This window comes from Tinamus guttatus, unplaced genomic scaffold (genome assembly GCF_059628265.1).
Source record: "Tinamus guttatus ecotype Peru unplaced genomic scaffold, ASM5962826v1 Tinamus_guttatus_pri_ptg000004l, whole genome shotgun sequence".
In the NCBI taxonomy this organism is placed as follows: domain Eukaryota; kingdom Metazoa; phylum Chordata; class Aves; order Tinamiformes; family Tinamidae; genus Tinamus; species Tinamus guttatus.
Genome location: NW_028288538.1, coordinates 17,003,767 through 17,022,783, shown reverse-complemented (window position 1 = coordinate 17,022,783; position 19,017 = coordinate 17,003,767). Strand labels below are relative to the sequence as shown.

Below are 19,017 nucleotides of genomic sequence, written 5' to 3'. Positions count from 1 at the left end.
AATACATTACAGTTCATTAGGACAATTTACTTGTGGATACTTGTCCTAACAAGTTCTATCATGCACTCAAATGAGATATAAACTATCCAGTCTTTAAATTTACTAACAACTTATTATGCAAGCAGTTTCAAGTAAATACTGTTATCTAATTCAAAAAAAAAAAAAAAAGAAAATATATCACCTTCCACAGCACCACATGAAGTTCTGGTGTTAAAATAACATTTAAACCACAGCAACAGCTAAATAGTTGAAATACTATGCAACATATTATAAAGTCTTCCCACTACATACACCAAAAATAAACATACAAAGGATAGGAAGATCATTTTGATTAGCAAAGACAACTCAAACATATCGCCAAAATCATTTTTCTGTTCTTACGACATATCCCCAAGTTACTCCCAGAAAAGGCACAGGCAGTATGGTGTGTTTTTTTTTTTTCTTTTTTCTTTTTGTATTTTTTTTTTTACACAAAGCTAGAAACTACACAATAGGTCTATGCAGTCAAACACTGCTCTATTCCTAGGAAAAACAGGTAAGAAACTTCAATTAGTGTAAGGATATCCCCAGAAGATTCTAGTCAATAAAAGATCTCCAGCATCTGTTTACTGTCCTAGATTCAAATACAGCCAAGAATCAGAAATTAAATCTGGTTTTGAACATTACTGTACATCTTAGATATGAGTGCCAACTACTGTACAGCATATTGGAAATGTTACAGTTGCTTGTCTATTCCAAGGCAGTAGTGAGACTCTTCTCACAGTAAGCTAGTAATGGCACTCAGTGGAGTCAGCACTTTTTGAATTAAACTGAATTATTGTCCAGAGATTATGCTCTTAAAATATTTCACAATACTCTTATTTTCTGTAAATAAAACCTTTACATAAAAATGTTTTAAAATGTAGCGAAACTACACAGCTTTTCACTATGTTTCCATACATAATAACGGAATACAGATTAAAAAGATATTTAAATCATTCCCAGATTAGATTATTACAGTAGCTGCAAGGCTCTCCTTTACCAGCAAATGATGCAGTGTTTGGCAAAGAAACACTATTGGTAACTCTTTAAACAAAATTCAAAAGTATTTGATATCCCCTTTTAATTGTTAGAAACAGAATCATTTAAAAAAATAGTAAATACATATCCTAAACTATCTAATAATATTTCTACTAATACACTAAACAGATTGCCTAGTGTGATTTCTATACATCAATGAACCCAGACTTAACTGCTCTAATGGATTGCCAGAAGACACATATACAAAGCACTGCTGCAGTTTACCACATTTTAAGCGATCTCTGACAAAGTTAAAAAAGATCATTTTGGCATTACTGTTTTTAGGACATATTGCAAGCACTTTATGTAACAACCATCAAGAATGATCTAGAAATCGACAAGGCTGTTGAAATATTGCATTCATAGTATCAAAGAACAAAAGGAAATGGAGCACTTTGTAAAAAATATATGCATATAAAAACAGCTTGAGGTATTCAACAACCCTTTATAATGGAAATTAAAAACTGCTCACTGCATGTTGACTGCAGGACTGCAATTATTCAGGCCTTGCTACACGAAATATCGCTCCTACTTTACTGCTTGGAAATAAGGATCTACCTTTGCAGAAGGTGCAAATCAAATTTAGTCTAACCCGTTATCAACTACAAAATGGGCTGTGTACAGTCCAAGGTACAGGACGGAGGCGGAAGCAGTTGTCCTGCACCAAGGCCTACAAAATCAAAGAGCAGCTGCTACAGCCTGCACAGGACCCAGGTCACCGCACGTGTCTCTACAGAGGGTGCCCCGTCCATGCAGGCTGCAGCAGACACCTCAGCTCAGGTTCTTCTCAACAACAAATCTTAGACCAGGGAGATCAAAAAACAGCGTCTGTTGAGACTAAGGGCAATTCCTGGCCACTTAGGCAAAGTACGTTTTATCGGACAAAAGTGTCTGGGGCAGATTATAATAAAACACAGTATGCATTTACTCATATTCTTTAAGTGGTCACATTAAATTCTTAACATAATTTGTTTTATAGGAAAAAAAAAGGGGGGGACATCCCCAGAGTACAATCACAGTCACAAGGACTGTGTCACAATTGCCATTACCACAGTTTGCAGTTAAGCAGAAAAAGCCTCTCAGTTAAGAATCTGTCACTGAGGTGAGATTTTCAACCCGCTTTTGGTAACTCAAGGGGAGCAAGTTTCAGTAACTTTTTATATCACTTTGACTAAGTCTAGATCCATTTCTTTCAGAATTAGAAGAGATTTTATTTCATCTCAGAACTGTATTTTGAATTATTTTGCATTCTGCACAGGGACAGGGACAAATGGAACAAAAAAAATCCAATTTCTAGTCCATGTACAAATACTGTGATTTCCCAAGACATTAACTGTTTGATTAGTTCTCTGACAGAGATCAGTTTAGAAAAGGGAATTAAATTCTTTAGGGAAATACCACCAGCATTAAACTAAAGAATATAAAATACTCCTTTTCCTTTCAGGACAAAATGCAAAATAGTCAACATGGCCTAAAAACATGCCAAAACATTTCATTTAACTTTCTGTATGTTAACAGAGTACTGTAATAGATAGCTTAACATTTTCATGTGGCCTTTGTAAAATGTCTTTCTAGCTTGTGTGAAAATAACTACCGTGATATGACTAATCTCTTAAAAAAACACATACACTCGTGATAGGCTATGATAAACTGAACATGTCTGCTACAGGGTATGTTCAAAACACTACTGCTTTTAAGAACACCAGCTCGACATAGCCTGTTAAGAGAACAAAACTGGCCAAAATTAAACTAGGCATGCCAGCACACTCTAATTCTGCATTTGTGAAAACACCTCACAAATGATTTTCAGAACTTAAGAGCCCTTTTCACTACTTTAAAAGAAAAGTTACACATACACATAAAATTCTAACAATTTTAACACCGTATTTCTTCTCTACCAACTAGCATATAGCTTGTTTTAATACCTGAAAGCAAGTAAATTCTTTCAAAGTTGTACATACCCAGGTATTACTCAGGAAATAAAGACACCCATTACTCTTCTTCTTAATTTTATTCCATAATAAAAAATAGAGACAAAAGAAAGTGTTCAAGAATTAAAGCAATTATTTTTCAGTGTAAGGAGTGGTAAACTAATTATGTGAATGATGATTAAGGACCTGGCTCATCAAGAGTATTCTTGGTCCTCCATGGCATATTTGTAGGCTTCTACGAAACAGAAATCCGGATTATCTTTTACTGAAGCAGGTCCTATGCTATCTACGGAACACCTGATTTCATGTGCTATTTATCCTTTTCCTTTTGCTCCTTTTCCTTCTTTTCACGTTCAGCTTTTGCTTCTTCCTCCTCATGTTGTTTTATCAACTGCTCCACCTCCTTTTGCTTCAGAACCCTTATTACCGTCTTTCCATTTTCTCTTGTCAGTGTTGCAATCTCAACTGAAATATATGGAACACACAGCAGCATTATGTTTTTTCCTTTTGATGGAATGATCATCAGAAGGGCAAGATTTGCTGTTACAACTGACAATGAAGCAAAGGCTCTTGTCCTGACTCTGCTTAAATAAAAAAGCTTGCCTGCTGAGGCAGGTGGCAGCAGTTCTCTTCTGCAGCAGCATGCACAACAAGCACGTTACTACCTCTCCAGTGATTCTTTTACCAGCCACTTGGACATTTCTGCTACCACATCCATGTGGCCTAAAGTGACCCCTAGGCTGTGCTCTGGCCTCTGCAGCTGACCAAGGTAGATCATCTTCTGCCAAGTCATCTCTATGCCCCTTTGCAAGGTTAAGGCTGAGCTGCTGCATCTTCAAACATCACTCTAGTAGTTGCTGATTTTTACGTATCATTTTTCTACAGACATGCTAGCACTATCTGCTACTGGGGGAGGAGCAGAGGGAACCACACAAAACCCTGTAAGCCACATGCAATACATATGCATTCAGTGCATTTTGTTTTTTTATGCCAAGGATGTTTACCTCCTATCACACTAATGAAATGCTTACCTTTCTCTGCAGAGAGCTTGCTAACATCCATGGTTTTGTTTAGAACCTTAATGGCTAATGCAAGTGCAGTCTTCAAGGTCATTTCTCCTTCTTTGTAGTCTTGCTTTAGCATTGACACAGCTGCCTATAAATGTCACATAAAATTAAAACGATATATTTGTGCAACCAACCAGTAAGTTCCTTTTCTGTCAGATAATATTGAAGCCATTAAGAGAAGTAACACCAGTATTGCTAGAGATATTTATGAATCAACAACTGAGCTCAGTTAGTAGAGTGCAATTTACATATTTTTGTTTTACTTTATTAGAGGAGAGAACAGAACTTACAGCACTATTATTCCCAATGCATGTAGCTTTCCATCCTCCATAATTTCCACTAGGATCACTTTGATACAGCTGAAATCCGTAATGCTTATCCCAGCCAATGTACAGCAGAGAAACACCAAAAGGACGTTTTCCTGTTGAAAAGAGTACTATTAGCAATCCAAATTTAGTAACAAGATTGGTCATGAGTGACAATTATTTTCTTTGATTTCCCTTTCCAAATCCCTTCCTATGAACTAGGATTTAATACTGTTCTGCACTTCTGTTACTTGAGATAAGCGCTACTGTAAGCGCTTCTAGTGTTTTACTAAGTCATAAGGGGGAAAAAAGAAAAGTCTAGCAGAAGTTTATTTCATTTAACCTTAATAGCAGCTCATTTCTAACTCTATAAATTGGCCTTATCTCAGGATTTTAATTCAAAATTTATTTTTTGAAGTATGTAACTTTTAACATATATAACTTAACAGCTTCAAAAGCCAGGTACATTAAAAGGTCGTTCTTTCACACTACAGATATATAAAATACCAGAACAGCCATTTTGTCAGGAATTTGCATTGTAATGCTTTTACTATTATCAGGAAAAGGTAAAATTAAGCAGCACTATTACCACTTCCTAACATGATGCTAGATCCACAGAAGTTTTTGGGGTTTTAAGTGTTATGATATTGGCACACTCATACTTGTATTGGGAAGCCTTACTTGTCATTCAGTTTGCTGTTGTGATGGAGTGTCTCCAAATTTTTAAACTTTATATATGAAAGTATTTCCTGCTAGTCTTTGGCATTCCCTAAATAAAGCAGTCTGTGCCATTGGCCTGACTCTCAGCCACCAACTTCTCTGTGCCTGAATCAGTTTCACTAGCAAAACGGATGGTAATAACTAACAATCACTGTGTCCTCATCACTTACATTTTCTAGTTTTTTTGCAGGTATGTTACCAAATAATTTTGTAGAAGTGTCCAGAGACTCAAAGATTACAAAGTATACAACAGAATAGTTCTTTACGCATTTAAAAGTACAGTGTTTCATTGCACTTCATTACCTCCAAACTGTGTGTAAGCCTGCTTGATATCACACAGGGCTGTTACCAGTTGTTCACAAGGAATAGGCTCTTGGTACTGTAACAGGTACCTGGTGTGGAAAATAAATCAGTCTCTGTAACTTCTTTCACTGACTTAGTAATTCCAGTAAACAACATAAATTATACCAATTATTGCTCTATTCAATTTCTTTCAGAATTAAAATGTGGATTCCGGAATGCAAAGTCGATACACACTTAAGCTGCTAATATACTGTGATTCTAGCAAGCGGTTTACATCTTAGAAAAAGCTGTACTTTTACTTCAAGAGAGCAATCTAGCAGTAGCTCAGCCTACTGGCCACAGAAACTTGCTGAAACACGTAAGTATGTACTCAGAGTCCACATGACGAGGCACTAGCATCGGCTGGGTGGGAAAGAACAAGCCTCTAGCTGCTGTTGCAAGACAAATCAATTGCAAAACATAGGCCAATCTTATTTTGAAATGCTCAACGAAACACACTTAAAAGTCCTCGTTTTATCATCTCACTTATAAATTTAAGAAAGCAGGTGCAAATTCTTATTTTAGTATGCGCCATAAATAGGAATCTGCAAAAACAGCCATTGAGCACTATAATCAAAATAAGATACAGAACAACTTGAAGAGACCCTTCTGCTTAAGCAGAAGCTTCTCTTGCTTTTAAAAGCAAGATATTTTGCTTAAAAAGTAAGAACATTCAGTGTCTCTGTGTTTCCCTATTATAACAGGGAGACAGACAGTAGCCAGCTGGCAGAGACAAAAGGAGGTGTCTTTGAACATGAAGAAATAGTTCAGAACAGCTGCCTGTAACTTTAAATTCACAGAGTGACAAGACAGCTGTAAGTTTGTAAGAGTAATGAATCATTCTGTACATATTCAAGCATGTTCTGAAACACAGAAAAGCGAGGGAAAACATATAAAAATGGACTCTATGGCCTTATATTCCATAGGGCAGTTAGATGTTTTGATTTAGAAATGTTCCTCTTTATAGGAGCACCTTAACAATTGCATTGAGATGAAACAGGATTGTCAAAGACCTGATTCTAAAATAAGCAGGTTTCTGTTGTGGAAATGTTTCTTTACAACAATTCCTTCATGTAAGTTTTGACATATTAACAATAACTATACTGCTAAAGTAGCATAAACCTTGTATGTAAGGCTCCAATTGATATAAATCAGATTAAGTTTTGGTAGCTGATAAATGCAGAGCAAAATAATGCTACCAGAGGAATCAAAACACATGGAAACTAAATAAACCTTAGCCACCTAGACTAAGATTTAGCAGTGTAAAATGCAGATTAATCATTATGCCCTGCTTTCCATTTTCTTCAAATATCCTCTAAATATATTTGCCTGCTTATTATTTTTCTCCAGTATTTCATGATTTTTTTTTGCCATAAGGTTACTATAAAGCCTTAATCTCATTATGTGCAATGTTATAATTATAAAATACTAAGATTCTGAAGTTTAGTTTGAGAAGTATCTTGATTAGCCAAAAAAAAAATTTCTATGTGTAAACTTCTTAAATCTAGCTGATTTGTTGCAAAAAAAATGAACTCTACTGAGTGCATACTCATTTTGACTTAATACATACAGAGAAACCTGACATCTCAGGCAAGTAAAACAATACGCTCATCAGCAAACCTACCTCTGCGCAATCAGTCTCAGTTCATTTGTTAGAACATTGGCGTCTGAAGTTATCCCAGCGACACTGCAGGCCATATCCCTGCAGGATAAGCACACAGTTTAACTAGACCCTACCTATCCCTGAGGAATAGTCACATCTTCATAGTGTTTTTTAAGCAGAACAGTTACTGTCGGGCTTTTCATATCAAAACTACGCAGCTGCCATACAAAACAGACTTAGAAGCACCCGCCTCTCTGTTACACCATGAACATGTAACCGTTTTGTAAGTGCCCAGGCACACACAAAAGTGATTGGGTCACTATGTCAGTTACTGGGAGTAGGACTGTGCTTCAGCCAATTGAGTTCTAGATACTAATGAGATCCTGAGGATCTTCGCAAAAGCCATTAGCTACACAGAGGACCTATTGGGAGGCCACCTGGCACACACAAAGCATGTCCCATTATTAAAGAAGCCATACAGTGTGCGAGAGACCTTCAGTGCAAGCTAGCACACAGCGTAGGGTTTATTGTGTATCCTTCAGTTCTCCTCCCATATTTTTCAAAACTGGGAATTACTAGTGATTTAAAAAAAAAAAATCTAAGTGGTGTTATTGTGATGATTCTGTTTTAGGTGGAGATTTATTAAAATGAACAATGACAAATAACCATGTTTGTTAATAAACAAAGAACAAAGTAAGAGCTAAACATTTAAAATGCTGCTATTATTCTGAGATTTTAGCACTGTACCACATTTTATTACTCATAACATCAGCAGACCACAGGTATCATTTCAACTTACTCGTTGAGTTTGTATATTTTCTCTGAGAAAAAGACTTCATCAAGAAGTTTGTGAATGTTGCGTCTCTCTGCCGCTAGCAGAACACCATCATTTGCTAGAATTCCCAAGCAGGTACCTGCGTGTCCAATTGCTTCCATGGCATATTCAACCTGATACAAGCGACCTAGGAGATGGTTTCAATTAGCGGTATCAACCAAGTAATGCTGAAAAGGACCGATCATACAAAGCAGTTAAATTAGTAAGAGTTTGACAAATGTACAACGCAGGATTAGTTCTTCAGGCTGTAGTGAGTTAACTCATTAAAAAGAAGAAAGGTGTTGGGAAATAAAATCCTCAATTTTGATATAATACAGGGTGCTGTCAATGTGGAGAAAACGAGCCTTCCTTCTATAAAAGACAGTATTTAACCTAATAACTTCCAAAACTGCTCCAGTAGATTAAGAGATTAACTTTCAATAAAGACAGTAGTTTGTGTATGCCCAACCCCTATTAGGGGATTAATGCAATCAAGTAGTAATTTCTATTCTGCTCCAAGAGCACCATTACGCTGGGCCCAAAAGAACAAATCAGTACTGTTTCTCCCTTTATCTTCATATAAAGAAATCCTTGAAGCACCACTGTTTTTTATAATATAAAAATGCTGCTAAATGGAATATTAACTCCATATCAAGTAAAGGCCCAGTTGGTATTTAAGAGAAAATGTCTTACCTCACCTACCTTCTAAGAAGCACTAAATAAAGGTGTACCCTACAGAAGTTTGATGCTATTCTCCAGTTCATTCATACCTCTGACTGCTACTGATAAAAGACAAACATTTATTTTTTGAGTCCAGATCCACCTATGAGACAGGAAAAAAATGGCCTGGAAGCATTTGTGAACATGTGTGCATAGCCAGGATAATGCGATTGTCCTCCCAGGGCAGTATGGATTTTCTAGGGCGAGCACAAAAAACATTAACATCCCTCCATACGCAGAAGATGGATGAGAAAGATTTAAAAAAGGCAGCAGATGGGACATGGGAATGCGTGTACACGCACTGCGGGGGCGTCTCGGCATTGCTTGAACTAGCACAAACTAATTTGAAAATCTCCAATTTGAGTCTTGGCTTCCATCCAGAACACAGTGCTACTCCTGGCAATTAAATGTGCTTTATGTAACTCGCACATGGATTGAAACACATTTTAAACATCCATCCTTCCTATAAACGGCTTATTATTGATTTTGGTGGGGGGCAGGGAGGGACAGCCTAGCGCATTCAGAAGATCCGCACGGCTGGGTTTAAAAATACCTTCCGGAGAAAATATGGTAGTTCTGGAGTCATATCTTCGAGACTGCAAAAAGCAAAAGAACATTAATTGCCGCCATTCGCCGCTCAGAAAGCGCCGATCCGCGCCACGCGGCGCGGCCCTGCCGCGCCCGCCGTAACAAAGCGGCGCGGCCGCCCCCGCGCGCCCGGGCCGCGCTTCGCCCCCGCTCGCAGCCCGGCCCCGCCCCGCCAGGCTCCCGCGCGCGCGCGCTCGCCGCCATCACTCACCATGGTGCCGAGAGGCGGCCGCGGGCCTGCAAGAGACGAGAGCGCGTGAGCGCCGCGCGGCCCCGCGCGCCCAAGCGCCGCACTGCAGAGTCATCCCCGGGCGGGCCCGGGCCTGGGCCCGGCCCCAGCCGCGCCGCCAGGAGGCGCAGGCCGCGCCGCTCCCGCCCCGCCGCCCGCCATCCCCGTTACCGCTGTCGTTCCCTCCCCACCCCCGCACTCACGGCGGGCCGGGGCCGGGCGGCGAGGGCGGCGGGGCCGGGCTGGCGGGGAAGAGCCGGGCAGCGCGGCCGCTCCCGAACCCTCGCCGCCGCGCCGGAAATGGCCGCCGCGCCTGCGCAGTGCCGCACGCACCGCCCAGGGCGGGGCCGGCCCCGCCGCTGCGGCACTGGCTGAGCGCGCGCGACGGGGGCGGCGCCAACGGCCGCACCAACCGCCGCGGCGCAGGGGCGGGGCCGCCGCAACGGCCGCCTGCCAACGCGGCGGGCAGAGGCGCCGCCATGGCGGAGCATGCTGCGTCATTGCCGCCCTGCAGGCCCGCGCTCAAGCAGCTCGCAGCACGTAGACACAAGCGTGGTCTTTAATACAGGGTACATAGAGGCGCCAGCGGGCGCACTACTCCGCAGCCCCGCGGTCCCCGTACGCTCGCGCAGTCTCAAACCACAGCTGCTCCACGGCCTCTTGGCCCAGCTCGAACATTGTCATCAAGTGTTTCCATCCACTCTTGGCTGTGGTCATGAGGTACTCCCTATTCTCTGGGTAGAGCAGGGCCGTGTGCGCTGCTATGACCAGTGACTGGGAGAACCGCCCGCTCACCAGGAGGAAGAGAGCAGCTCTCTCCTCCGCGGTCAGGGGCAGGATGCTCTCGAACCCTGCCAGCACGTGCCCCCCGACCCGCAGGGGATCCGCACTCTCAACCATCATGTACATGATGATTATCGCCACTTCAAACACGTAGTACCCGTAACTCATGTCACTGAAATCCAGGATGCCAGACACTCTGTACTGAGGAGACTCCGGGGAAGTGGAGCTGGAGTCTACTAAAATGTTGTGGTCGTTAAGGTCTCCATGATTGATACCTAAATGCAGAAGAAACAAAGATGGTATTGGACAATAATCAAACACCAGAATCTAACTTTTTTTCCTTTTTTCTTCTCCTTTCTCAGAGGCTCAAACTAGCCAGGGGACTGCAAAACCATACCAGTCTCCCTCAGCATCAAGCATGGCAGGGTTGCTGTGACTACTGCTGTCTTTCACGGTCATACTGCTTCCTAGGAACCTCAATTCCTCACTATCTGATGATGAGGTGGATAAAAGTAATGCTAGGAGATCTTATTTTGCGCTAGGAGAACCTGCAATGCACTATGTGTTTTCAAAACCCAGAAAAGCAGAACTTTCCATCGCCAAATCATTGTAAACATTTAATGCAAGTTGCATTCAAAAATTATGATTTAATCATGATTTTGGACCTTCAAAAAGGAAAAGGAGGAGAGTGCTCGATATATTCTTACTAAGCTGACATAACAGCATGAAAATTATCAACTTTAATTGTAAGCTATCTCAGCAGAAAGATCAAGACCAGAACATGGCTCTACCAGTCCTGCACAACGCATTTTTTTCTGGCACGTTCTGCAGTGCGCTAATTCAGCGGAGTATGTGCTACAGACAAAGGAAACAATTTTTGCTTATAGTGCCTTTTCCACAAACACAAATTCCTGTAAAAAAAAAATCAGTGTCTCAGTTCAGTGTAATTTTAATAAAAATAAAATACTCACAGGCTCGAAAACTAGTTAGCTTTGGTATTACTTTCTCTTTAAATTGCTGAATAACCTGCTCCACAACTTCACGGTGTTTGTTCTGGCCCACGGCATAAACGTACTGGTCTAGAAGAGGGACATTTGCCAGGTTCCAGATGAATTGCCCTCGATGCAGACTTTTTACTGATGGATGGTGGAATTTCTTCAGAAAAAAAAAAAAGAGAAAACTGGCCATGAAAAACTGCGACTTCCACTTATTTTCGGTCAACGTGTAAACGAATAATCTGAAAGCTGATTAAAGTGACTACCTTCATATCTACACCCATATTCAGCACTTAAAACATTTCAAATCAGTATCAAGCCACAACATTTCTGTAATGAGACGCGCACACAGCGGCCGTGAGGGTAGGCAGTGCAAGTGGCACCCTTGGCGGCACCGGGATCGCACAGCCAAAAGCTCCCGAAGCCCCGGCGTGCCCATTGCAAACACCTCCTTGGCATTTACAAGTGGCTGCTTCTGGGGTTGAGCCGTGGGATCTCCTAGAGCACATCAAAAATGCTGAGGACAGAAGTACTTTGAAGACATGCAAAAGTTTTATTTTTATGAGAAGTTACTACAGGATCTCCAATGTCCGGGCAGCACGCACAGATTCACACGCAGTAAGCTACATGCATCTAGTTTTACTTGTTGGGAAAGTAGAGGGACTCAAATCGGCTTATTTGCTTTGCTTTTGTACATTCAGGCAGCCTAAACAGTTGGAACAAGCAACGCCCTAAACGAAAAACACAGGTTTTGAACTGCTGCAGAGAGCACTGCTTCGTTAGGGAGGAAGCTCTCTGGTGAGCAAACATTGCAGTATTCCTTTTTTTTTTTTTTTTTCCCCTGGCAAAACCAGATATTCCAGCAAGACATTAATGAGATATCACATGTGTCAGGTAATAAAAAGTCAGATCTCACAATCTCACAAATCCTTGTGCTCGTAAAGCCACAAACATTAACTTGTTTCCATTTAGAAGTTGAGACCTGCTCAAGCAAAGGCAAAATGAACCAGTAAAGCAGCTGCAGCGACTGCTTTGGGCATGGAAGGCACTGGTGGATGGTGAGGAAGAAAGAGGCTGTATTTTTTGATCAGTCATTTGTAGTTCTCCGAGGTACTACTTTTGGGGTCAATAATATTTTACAATTTTAGCAATAACAACTGTATGGTCATTTCTTTAAAATGACAAGCTGTGGCTGTTGGGGTCTCACAAGTTAGGGGCAAACAGAACCCTTCCCATCAAAATTTGCTCTCTCATCTAGTATTTTCTTCCTGACATATCACAGGCATGCTAGCTGGTCTGTATAAGTCGTTTCAATCGCATTATAAGAGCATGACCACAGTGGTCAAAAAGCAGCAGTAAATTATCTTTCCCAATTGAAAAATGCTCTTATAATTTAAGAATGTGGTTAGCAAAGCTGGCAATTCACATTTCATAATTGTCTGAAGCCGGTAGCCAGAACATGAGCAGGAAAGGTTAATGAAAGGCAATAAATAATGCAAGAGTTCTTTTATGTATCAAACTTAATTACTGGCTGATTTATCAGCTCTATAACCCTGTATAATTACAGAGAGAAGGAAGAACTTATTTTTCATTAAAATTACTTGACTGGAAACAGTGTTACAAGTCTTTGTTGATCAGTACAGCTGGCCTGATAGAAAAGGAACCAACTGCTACTGCTGCTAAATGGCCACAGTTCTGATAAGCAGGAGAAAGGGAGTAAGTCAAAATGAATTCAAAATGATACATCAGCCAGTTGCGCCTGCCTGGTGCATTATACAGCAGTGCTTTACACGTTTCTATGCAAAGAAGATTTACATCTGATTTGGGTGGCCTCGGGTTCACTGTCCTCATGCACTAGGCTTGAAACATGAGTTTTGCCTACTTAAAAAAAAATAATCCTTTTCTCCTCCTTGGTGGTTCAACATTGTATTGTAGAAAGACTTCAAAGGCCATGCCATAAAGACCAACTGGTCATGCTGCTGGAGGAAACACTTTAATAATAAACAGCTTTCACGGGTACAGCATGGAGCTTGTCACCTGGAAAGCGAGTTGCACTCTGACATCTAGATTCACCAGCTTGAATTTGCAGATCAGACAGCAAGCCCAGGAAGAAATAATACGTGGGAAGGTAATGGAGGATGGACTTTGGGGAGGCCAGAGCAAGAGACACTCACCTCTGCAAGAGCTTTATCCAATCTGGCAGCGAGCTTACCAATGTCATACAAAATCTGCGTATTTGCAGTGATTTTTGCCACAGGTACACCCGGCAGGTATGTCAGCAGTCTGACCATGTACTTTTTGTTCCCAGTACCTAAGAAGCAGAGAGGCAGTCATTTCAATATATAGCTGGGTATTAGTTAATGCAAGATGCTGAAAAGGTTTTTACCAGTGCAGAAAAAGAAGAAGTCGTCCCAGGTAGCTGACAAAAGAGGTTTCCTACAAAGACTTGATTTACCAGCGGTGCACAAGCCCGTGCACCCCTGAACACTGGTGCAGGTTCTGGCAGGCTCCGAGCCCTCTGCGCACCCAGGGGCCACCCCGAGCACGGGGCTGCGCAGCAGGGCTGCAGGCCTCGGGCTCCCAGCTTTTGTACAGAGTTACAGCCAACATTACAGCACAACGGGAACACAGCTTTTATTTTAAGCACCATTAAACCAATTTATTCTGGCATCATGGAGAGGCTAGAAGTGTATTTTACACCATTCAATGGCCAAAGGATTTGTAACATGATTTTGACAATGAGCTTTTTCCGTTGTGTGTGGCAAGGCCCAGGTCAATCCTCGTTTTCTCACATTCATTATACTGAAATTATATTCTAAGTATTGTCATAATTAATGATTGCTCTTTTCAACTTGTTTGGCTTCTAGCATTTTAAGTTTGGATTCCTATGGCTAGACATACAGTTCATGTGATACAAATACCTCAGTGGATGAAAATAAATGTAGGATTTTTACTTTAGATAATCACATTTTGAATCCAGCTTTGGAGATTCTTCCTGTGCAATTTTGCTACAAGAAAACAAGTCCAGCCAATAAATTCCTAAGCCAAAATAGCTAGTAATGAATAAACCAAGAAAACCAGTCAACAGAAATTAACTGGAAAAATAACCAAGGTAAAAAACCTTGACCTTTTGCCATTCCCAGCCTCCCTATCAGCCGCAGCCCAGTCTCTGCAGAAACTGCCTGCAATAGGAGCAGTCTTGCCCCAGACTTCAAGGCCGCCCTAGAGATGCTTAGAGCAGGGCTCAGATCTCAGCAGCTCTGCGGCTCTTGTGCGGATCAGGGCTGCCTGGGGTCTCTTGGGCTTTTCTTCTATTCCTGATACTTTTTCCCTAAGAGGAAACACGACCCTGCTGCTCTCGGCAGCATCTCTCTGTGCTCCAAAGTGGCTGTTTCCTCAGGGAAGCTCTATTTTAAAAGCAGGAAGGGATGTGGGTCAGGGTCTATACTTAGACATGAGAAATTCCCAGGCTGCTGCTGCTGCCGGGATTAGGGAGCATTGTGCGAGGAAGCCGAGCACCAGGAGGACATTAAGAGCCTCCCACTCAGTTGTGACCTGCCCTCGCTCACCCAGGTAGTGCCGGTTGCTGCAGTTAACCCGGGCGCACGTCGGTGCCACGCGGCAGAACGCGGCTGCTCGCGCAGCCGATCCAAGTGCCGTGCTGCAACACAGCCAACGTGCCCCGCTGGGCGGAGGAGCCCGGCCGGGGCGGCAGCGCTCACCTGCGGGCACCACTGACATGATGCTGCCCTCCTTGGTGGTGCAGGGCGTCGCTGACGGGAAGCCCTCCGCGCTGAGGAACATCATGGCCCGCGTCTGCGCTTCGATGAGCTCCGGCTCCTGGCTGTCCTCCCAGTTGGTGATTTTGAGGACGTACTCAGGAGTGCCCTCAGGCTCCCCTGCGTCCCCTGAGACGCGCACGTGGAAGTTCTGGTCGTCATAGCTGGGGAGAGGCTGGATCCAGGACACCCTCAACCCAAACAGGCTGTCAACCAGCTCGCGTGCTTCTTTCTCACCAAATGTTGGCTTGGTGAGCGCCTGGCCGGTGTTTCCAGAGGACATCGTGTCTCTAGGAGAAGAAACAGGCTGGAAGGTCTCCTCTGGGATGTGGCACGAGAGCACACAAAGCGCACTCAGGCACGGGTGGAGGTTTGCTGCTCCTCAGACATGGGGCAGCACGGTTAAGGCAACCAGGATTTCACACCCCCAGAGAGATGCGCTCACCCCTTCAGGACCAAGTGAACAGCTTAACAACTAGCACCGTTTTACCAGCTAGTAGTAAACAGCAGCACAACCTGGCACACGGGCAGCCAGGAGAGATCTCCTAAGGAAGAGACTTACCAAATTCCCAGCCAAAAACTTCCAGACTTAAATCTGCAAAAGAATTTGAAAAAGAGAACTATTGCAATGGGCACTGCATGTTAAAACAGGCCTGATGTTCCTTCCTAACTCCCGCGTTGTGAAACGCTCGGCAGACCTCACAGCTGCGCCGTCCCTCACCGCGTCCTGCGCCGGCTCCGGGCTGCCTGCCCTGGCGGCGCGGCCGCTCACGCCGCAAACCTTGGACCCTCGGCCGGCAGCGCCGACCTTCGTCCCGCCGGAGCCTCGGCCGCTTCTGGAGGGGCCTCTGCTCCCCCCATCGGGCAAGGGCCGCGCTGAGGCCCGCGAGGCGCCTGCGCCGCCGCTTCCCAGGGCGCCATGGCCGGTGCGGGGAGCTGGGCCGCGAGCCCCACGGCGGCCGGGCCCGGCGCTCGCCGCCACCCGTGCGGTCACCCGGCCGCTACGGGAGGGAAGGGGGGTGATCCTAGAGCTGGCGCTTGGGGTCCCCTTGCGGCCTGCGCTCGCCTGGCTTAGCAAGGGATGGGCTGTGCGCTCGGAGACGCCGTCTCCTTAAAGCGTTTGCTCCAAGTAACGGGTTAAACACTGCGGGCACCGTTTCGGTCTTTGTTTTCGGAGAGCGCTTTAGGCCAGGAAACACCCGTCTTCCTGGTGAGAAAGGGAAGAATATTTTCAAGAGTGCTCCACCCACAGAGAAATAAAATTGACGTCTCATTATTTAAAAAAAAAACCCTTTTATCAGCATGCAAGGCAAAAAACACTGGAGATTTTTTTGATAGAAAAAACATTCACCTATAATAAACCCGAGGCATCACTCAGGATGTGCTCTGGAGTACGCCAGAGGCCACATCCTGATCATCTGTTCTGTCCATGAGAATTTTACACTTCATTGAAACTCTCCTACAACCCCCTTCTTCCAAGCTCTGTACTCTTCTGCTAGATCCATACAAATCTCCTTTTGCAATTCCTAATGGAAAAAAATGAGTCAAGCTCCACAATATTTAAGGTCCAATATCGCAGAATTACAAGCTGAGAAAACAGGAAGTAGAAAAGCCTTAAATAGAAGCAAAAAAAAAAAAAAAAAAAAAAGTAGTCCAGTTATTAAGAATCCTCTGTCAGTCCCACTGTGCCAGTGGGAGCTGTTTTGCTAAGGACATTCATTTGAAAGTATTACTTTAATCCAATAGAGAAGATAGTAAAGGGAATCAGTTTCTCTAAGGAAAAAGGAAGATAAAAGTTACCTGGATTTTGTTCTCTCTGTTTCAGACTAGAGGCTGTTACATAATGATTGACCAACTACTAAGAAACATTCTTACCTGCTTGGCACCTGTCCCCCAGCTATCTCCCAGGTAGGCTTTCCCAGGATAAGAGCACTCAGTCCCCTCTGCTCATGTGGGTCTGGCCCAGGTTTAGGTCACTGCAGCAGAACATAAAGCAGCAGGGCATTTCCTTGCTAGGCTTGTGCCCAGGATTCACCTCAGGATACATAAAAGCCAGGCTAAACCAATTCTCTCCGTAATTAATCACAATTCTGATGTATTTCACATATTTATAATTTGTCTAGACCAGTTAAGTCCTGCATTTAGCTTCCAGGCCATAGCACCAACACTTACAGCCTCTGGACTCCCATCCTTCGGCACCCTGTGCGGGGACACACACATGTTTGAGGACACACGTTGCACTTTTGGCCTCTTCTCCTCTTGCCTCCGTAAAGAGGAGGCTTGGATAACGAAGCATCTCAGTGCTGAACGTCAGCCTCACTGCACGTCCGCCCCCAGCGAGCTTCCAAAATGGGTCAGTGACAGAAACACCCAAATCGCTCCTGAAAAATCTCGTGATAGCTGTAAGCTCAGCACACCACAAATGCATCTTTGGTTAGCAGCCAGCTTTAATGTATGATTTGATTTAAATTATAAATGAAAGTAGATAATTTTTTTTTTCCTTTGGCAAATTAAGTTGCTCAGAAGGCATTTACTATAATTAGTTATATTAAAACTAGTTTGCTGTTGCAACTAATAGCTGGAGGGCACAATCCATGTTCGCACAGATGGAACTAAACCTAATCCGGCAGCACAGGACACCTCCTTCCAGACCACTTAAAACATGCTCTGAACCCGGATGTGAGACACACTAACGGGAAAGCCAAACTGCTTCCCCCATATAACCTTCTCCTCACTTACCCTTTCCTTTTTAAACACAAAATTATGGTGCCATTTTCAATTTACGCCACACGGTCTGTTCAAATAGATAGCAACATACAAGAGCTGTGATACAATTTTCTTTATTAAAAATAATTTACAACATCAGTAACATTTTATGCACAATTGTCAGCAATTGAACTCTTAAGATATATCTATACAATACTTATTGAACTTAAAACTTACACTGTTTTGTTGGCTTTAAACAGTAGACATTGATTTGCAGTTTCTTAAATATGATTAATATACATTGTTTCATGTCCTTATACTTAAGTGTAAAATTTATAAACACCAACACTATCCCAAGGCTTTATAGCTTGGGAAGGGGTGGGCGAGGGAAAGAGGGGTGAAAGGAGAGAAAAATATTTAGAAAAATTGGGATAGATCCTTTTCCAAATCAACCTGGGAAGAGAATTACTAGGTGCAATACATCTAACAGAGTCACTTCTTCAGACAGGAGCATTTCCTCCTATGCTTTAAGATATGGAAAGAGGTCTAATTGCACATGGTTTGTGTGATCACAACCGTGCGGCCGCTCTGCGGGCTGGAGGCCGACGCGCTGCCCGGTGCCCAGCTAGCGGGATCCCAGCAGCGCGTCCCGCCGGCAGCGCCGGGCTGAGCCGCGGGCGCGGGATCAGGCACGGGCCCCTTCCTCGGAAAAGCAAGAGGTGGGAGCCGTGCAGCTGGGATGGGTGTGAGCCAGGAGCTTCCCAATGCCTCGAGCAGGGTTGGGATGGACCTGCTAATGGCAGGAGCACAGCTCGGGCAGCAGCCATGCTTCCAGCTCTTCCATGGATTTTAGGGCATAGGAGTGCAGCAGAAAGTCACTACGGTAATGGGAACTGTCCAGCCCCTGAGCAGAGCTGACTAGCTTTAATTATTGACAAGAACGTGTTGATACGTCACATCCCTTTAAACTGCACTTAATTTTGCGGTACCGGCTTCCCTCACCACAGCTGGGATCACCGTCAGCTCCGGCAGCAACACGTGGGACTGCGCGAGGCTGCGTGTTCCGCGGGAGCGGGAGCAGCTGCACAAGCTTTAAACGGCCACGTGGCAGCATTGGGATTTATCATCCGTAGGAAGCACCGCGTGCCAGCACTAGGAAACCCTATTTGCTCCCCCATGATGAACGTGCATTTTCTTGAACTGTCAGGAACATATTCTCAAGCTGGAAAGATGTATTAGACACTGTTAAAATAGGAGAAAATCTGCTGCTCAGTAACTTCTGAAAAAAAGCAAAGGTGTACTACAGAAGAGAAACTCAGTTGCATACAATATTAAAAATGCACTAATTTATTACCCATATGAGTAGTATGAGTTAC

The 19,017-nt window shown here is 43.5% G+C and overlaps 2 protein-coding genes across 2 annotated transcripts; both read right to left on the bottom strand.

The window, feature by feature from the left end:
* Nucleotides 1-3,051: 3,051 nt before the first annotated feature.
* Nucleotides 3,052-9,417, bottom strand: PSMA4 (proteasome 20S subunit alpha 4). The gene is made up of 8 exons (XM_088520518.1): nt 9,361-9,417; nt 9,115-9,157; nt 7,827-7,989; nt 7,049-7,126; nt 5,386-5,474; nt 4,348-4,478; nt 4,022-4,145; nt 3,052-3,455 (listed from the first exon to the last, which is right to left on the bottom strand). Exons 1-8 carry the CDS (start codon nt 9,361-9,363, stop codon nt 3,301-3,303), a joined length of 786 nt encoding a protein of 261 aa, XP_088376644.1. The 5' UTR covers nt 9,364-9,417; the 3' UTR covers nt 3,052-3,300.
* Nucleotides 9,418-9,964: 547 nt separating this feature from the next.
* On the bottom strand, nt 9,965-15,218 carry HYKK (hydroxylysine kinase). The gene is made up of 4 exons (XM_010211054.2): nt 14,879-15,218; nt 13,331-13,467; nt 11,133-11,316; nt 9,965-10,436 (listed from the first exon to the last, which is right to left on the bottom strand). Exons 1-4 carry the CDS (start codon nt 15,216-15,218, stop codon nt 9,973-9,975), a joined length of 1,125 nt encoding a protein of 374 aa, XP_010209356.2. The 3' UTR covers nt 9,965-9,972.
* Between the last annotated feature and the right edge of the window lie 3,799 nt (nt 15,219-19,017).

Excerpts from the sequence above, each read along its gene's own strand:
- HYKK (XM_010211054.2), bottom strand. The coding sequence starts at position 15,218 with ATGTCCTCTGGAAACACCGGCCAGGCGCTCACCAAGCCAACATTTGGT. Across the intron at positions 13,468-14,878 it reads CATGTCAGTGGTGCCCGCAG|GTACTGGGAACAAAAAGTAC; the intron begins GTGAGCGCTGCC and ends TCTGCTTCTTAG. Across the intron at positions 10,437-11,132 it reads GCTAACTAGTTTTCGAGCCT|GTATCAATCATGGAGACCTT; the intron begins GTGAGTATTTTA and ends TTCTGCATTTAG.
- PSMA4 (XM_088520518.1), bottom strand. Across the intron at positions 5,475-7,048 it reads CTGAGACTGATTGCGCAGAG|GTACCTGTTACAGTACCAAG; the intron begins GTAGGTTTGCTG and ends TTTCCACACCAG. Across the intron at positions 4,146-4,347 it reads GCATTGGGAATAATAGTGCT|GCAGCTGTGTCAATGCTAAA; the intron begins GTAAGTTCTGTT and ends TGACATTTATAG.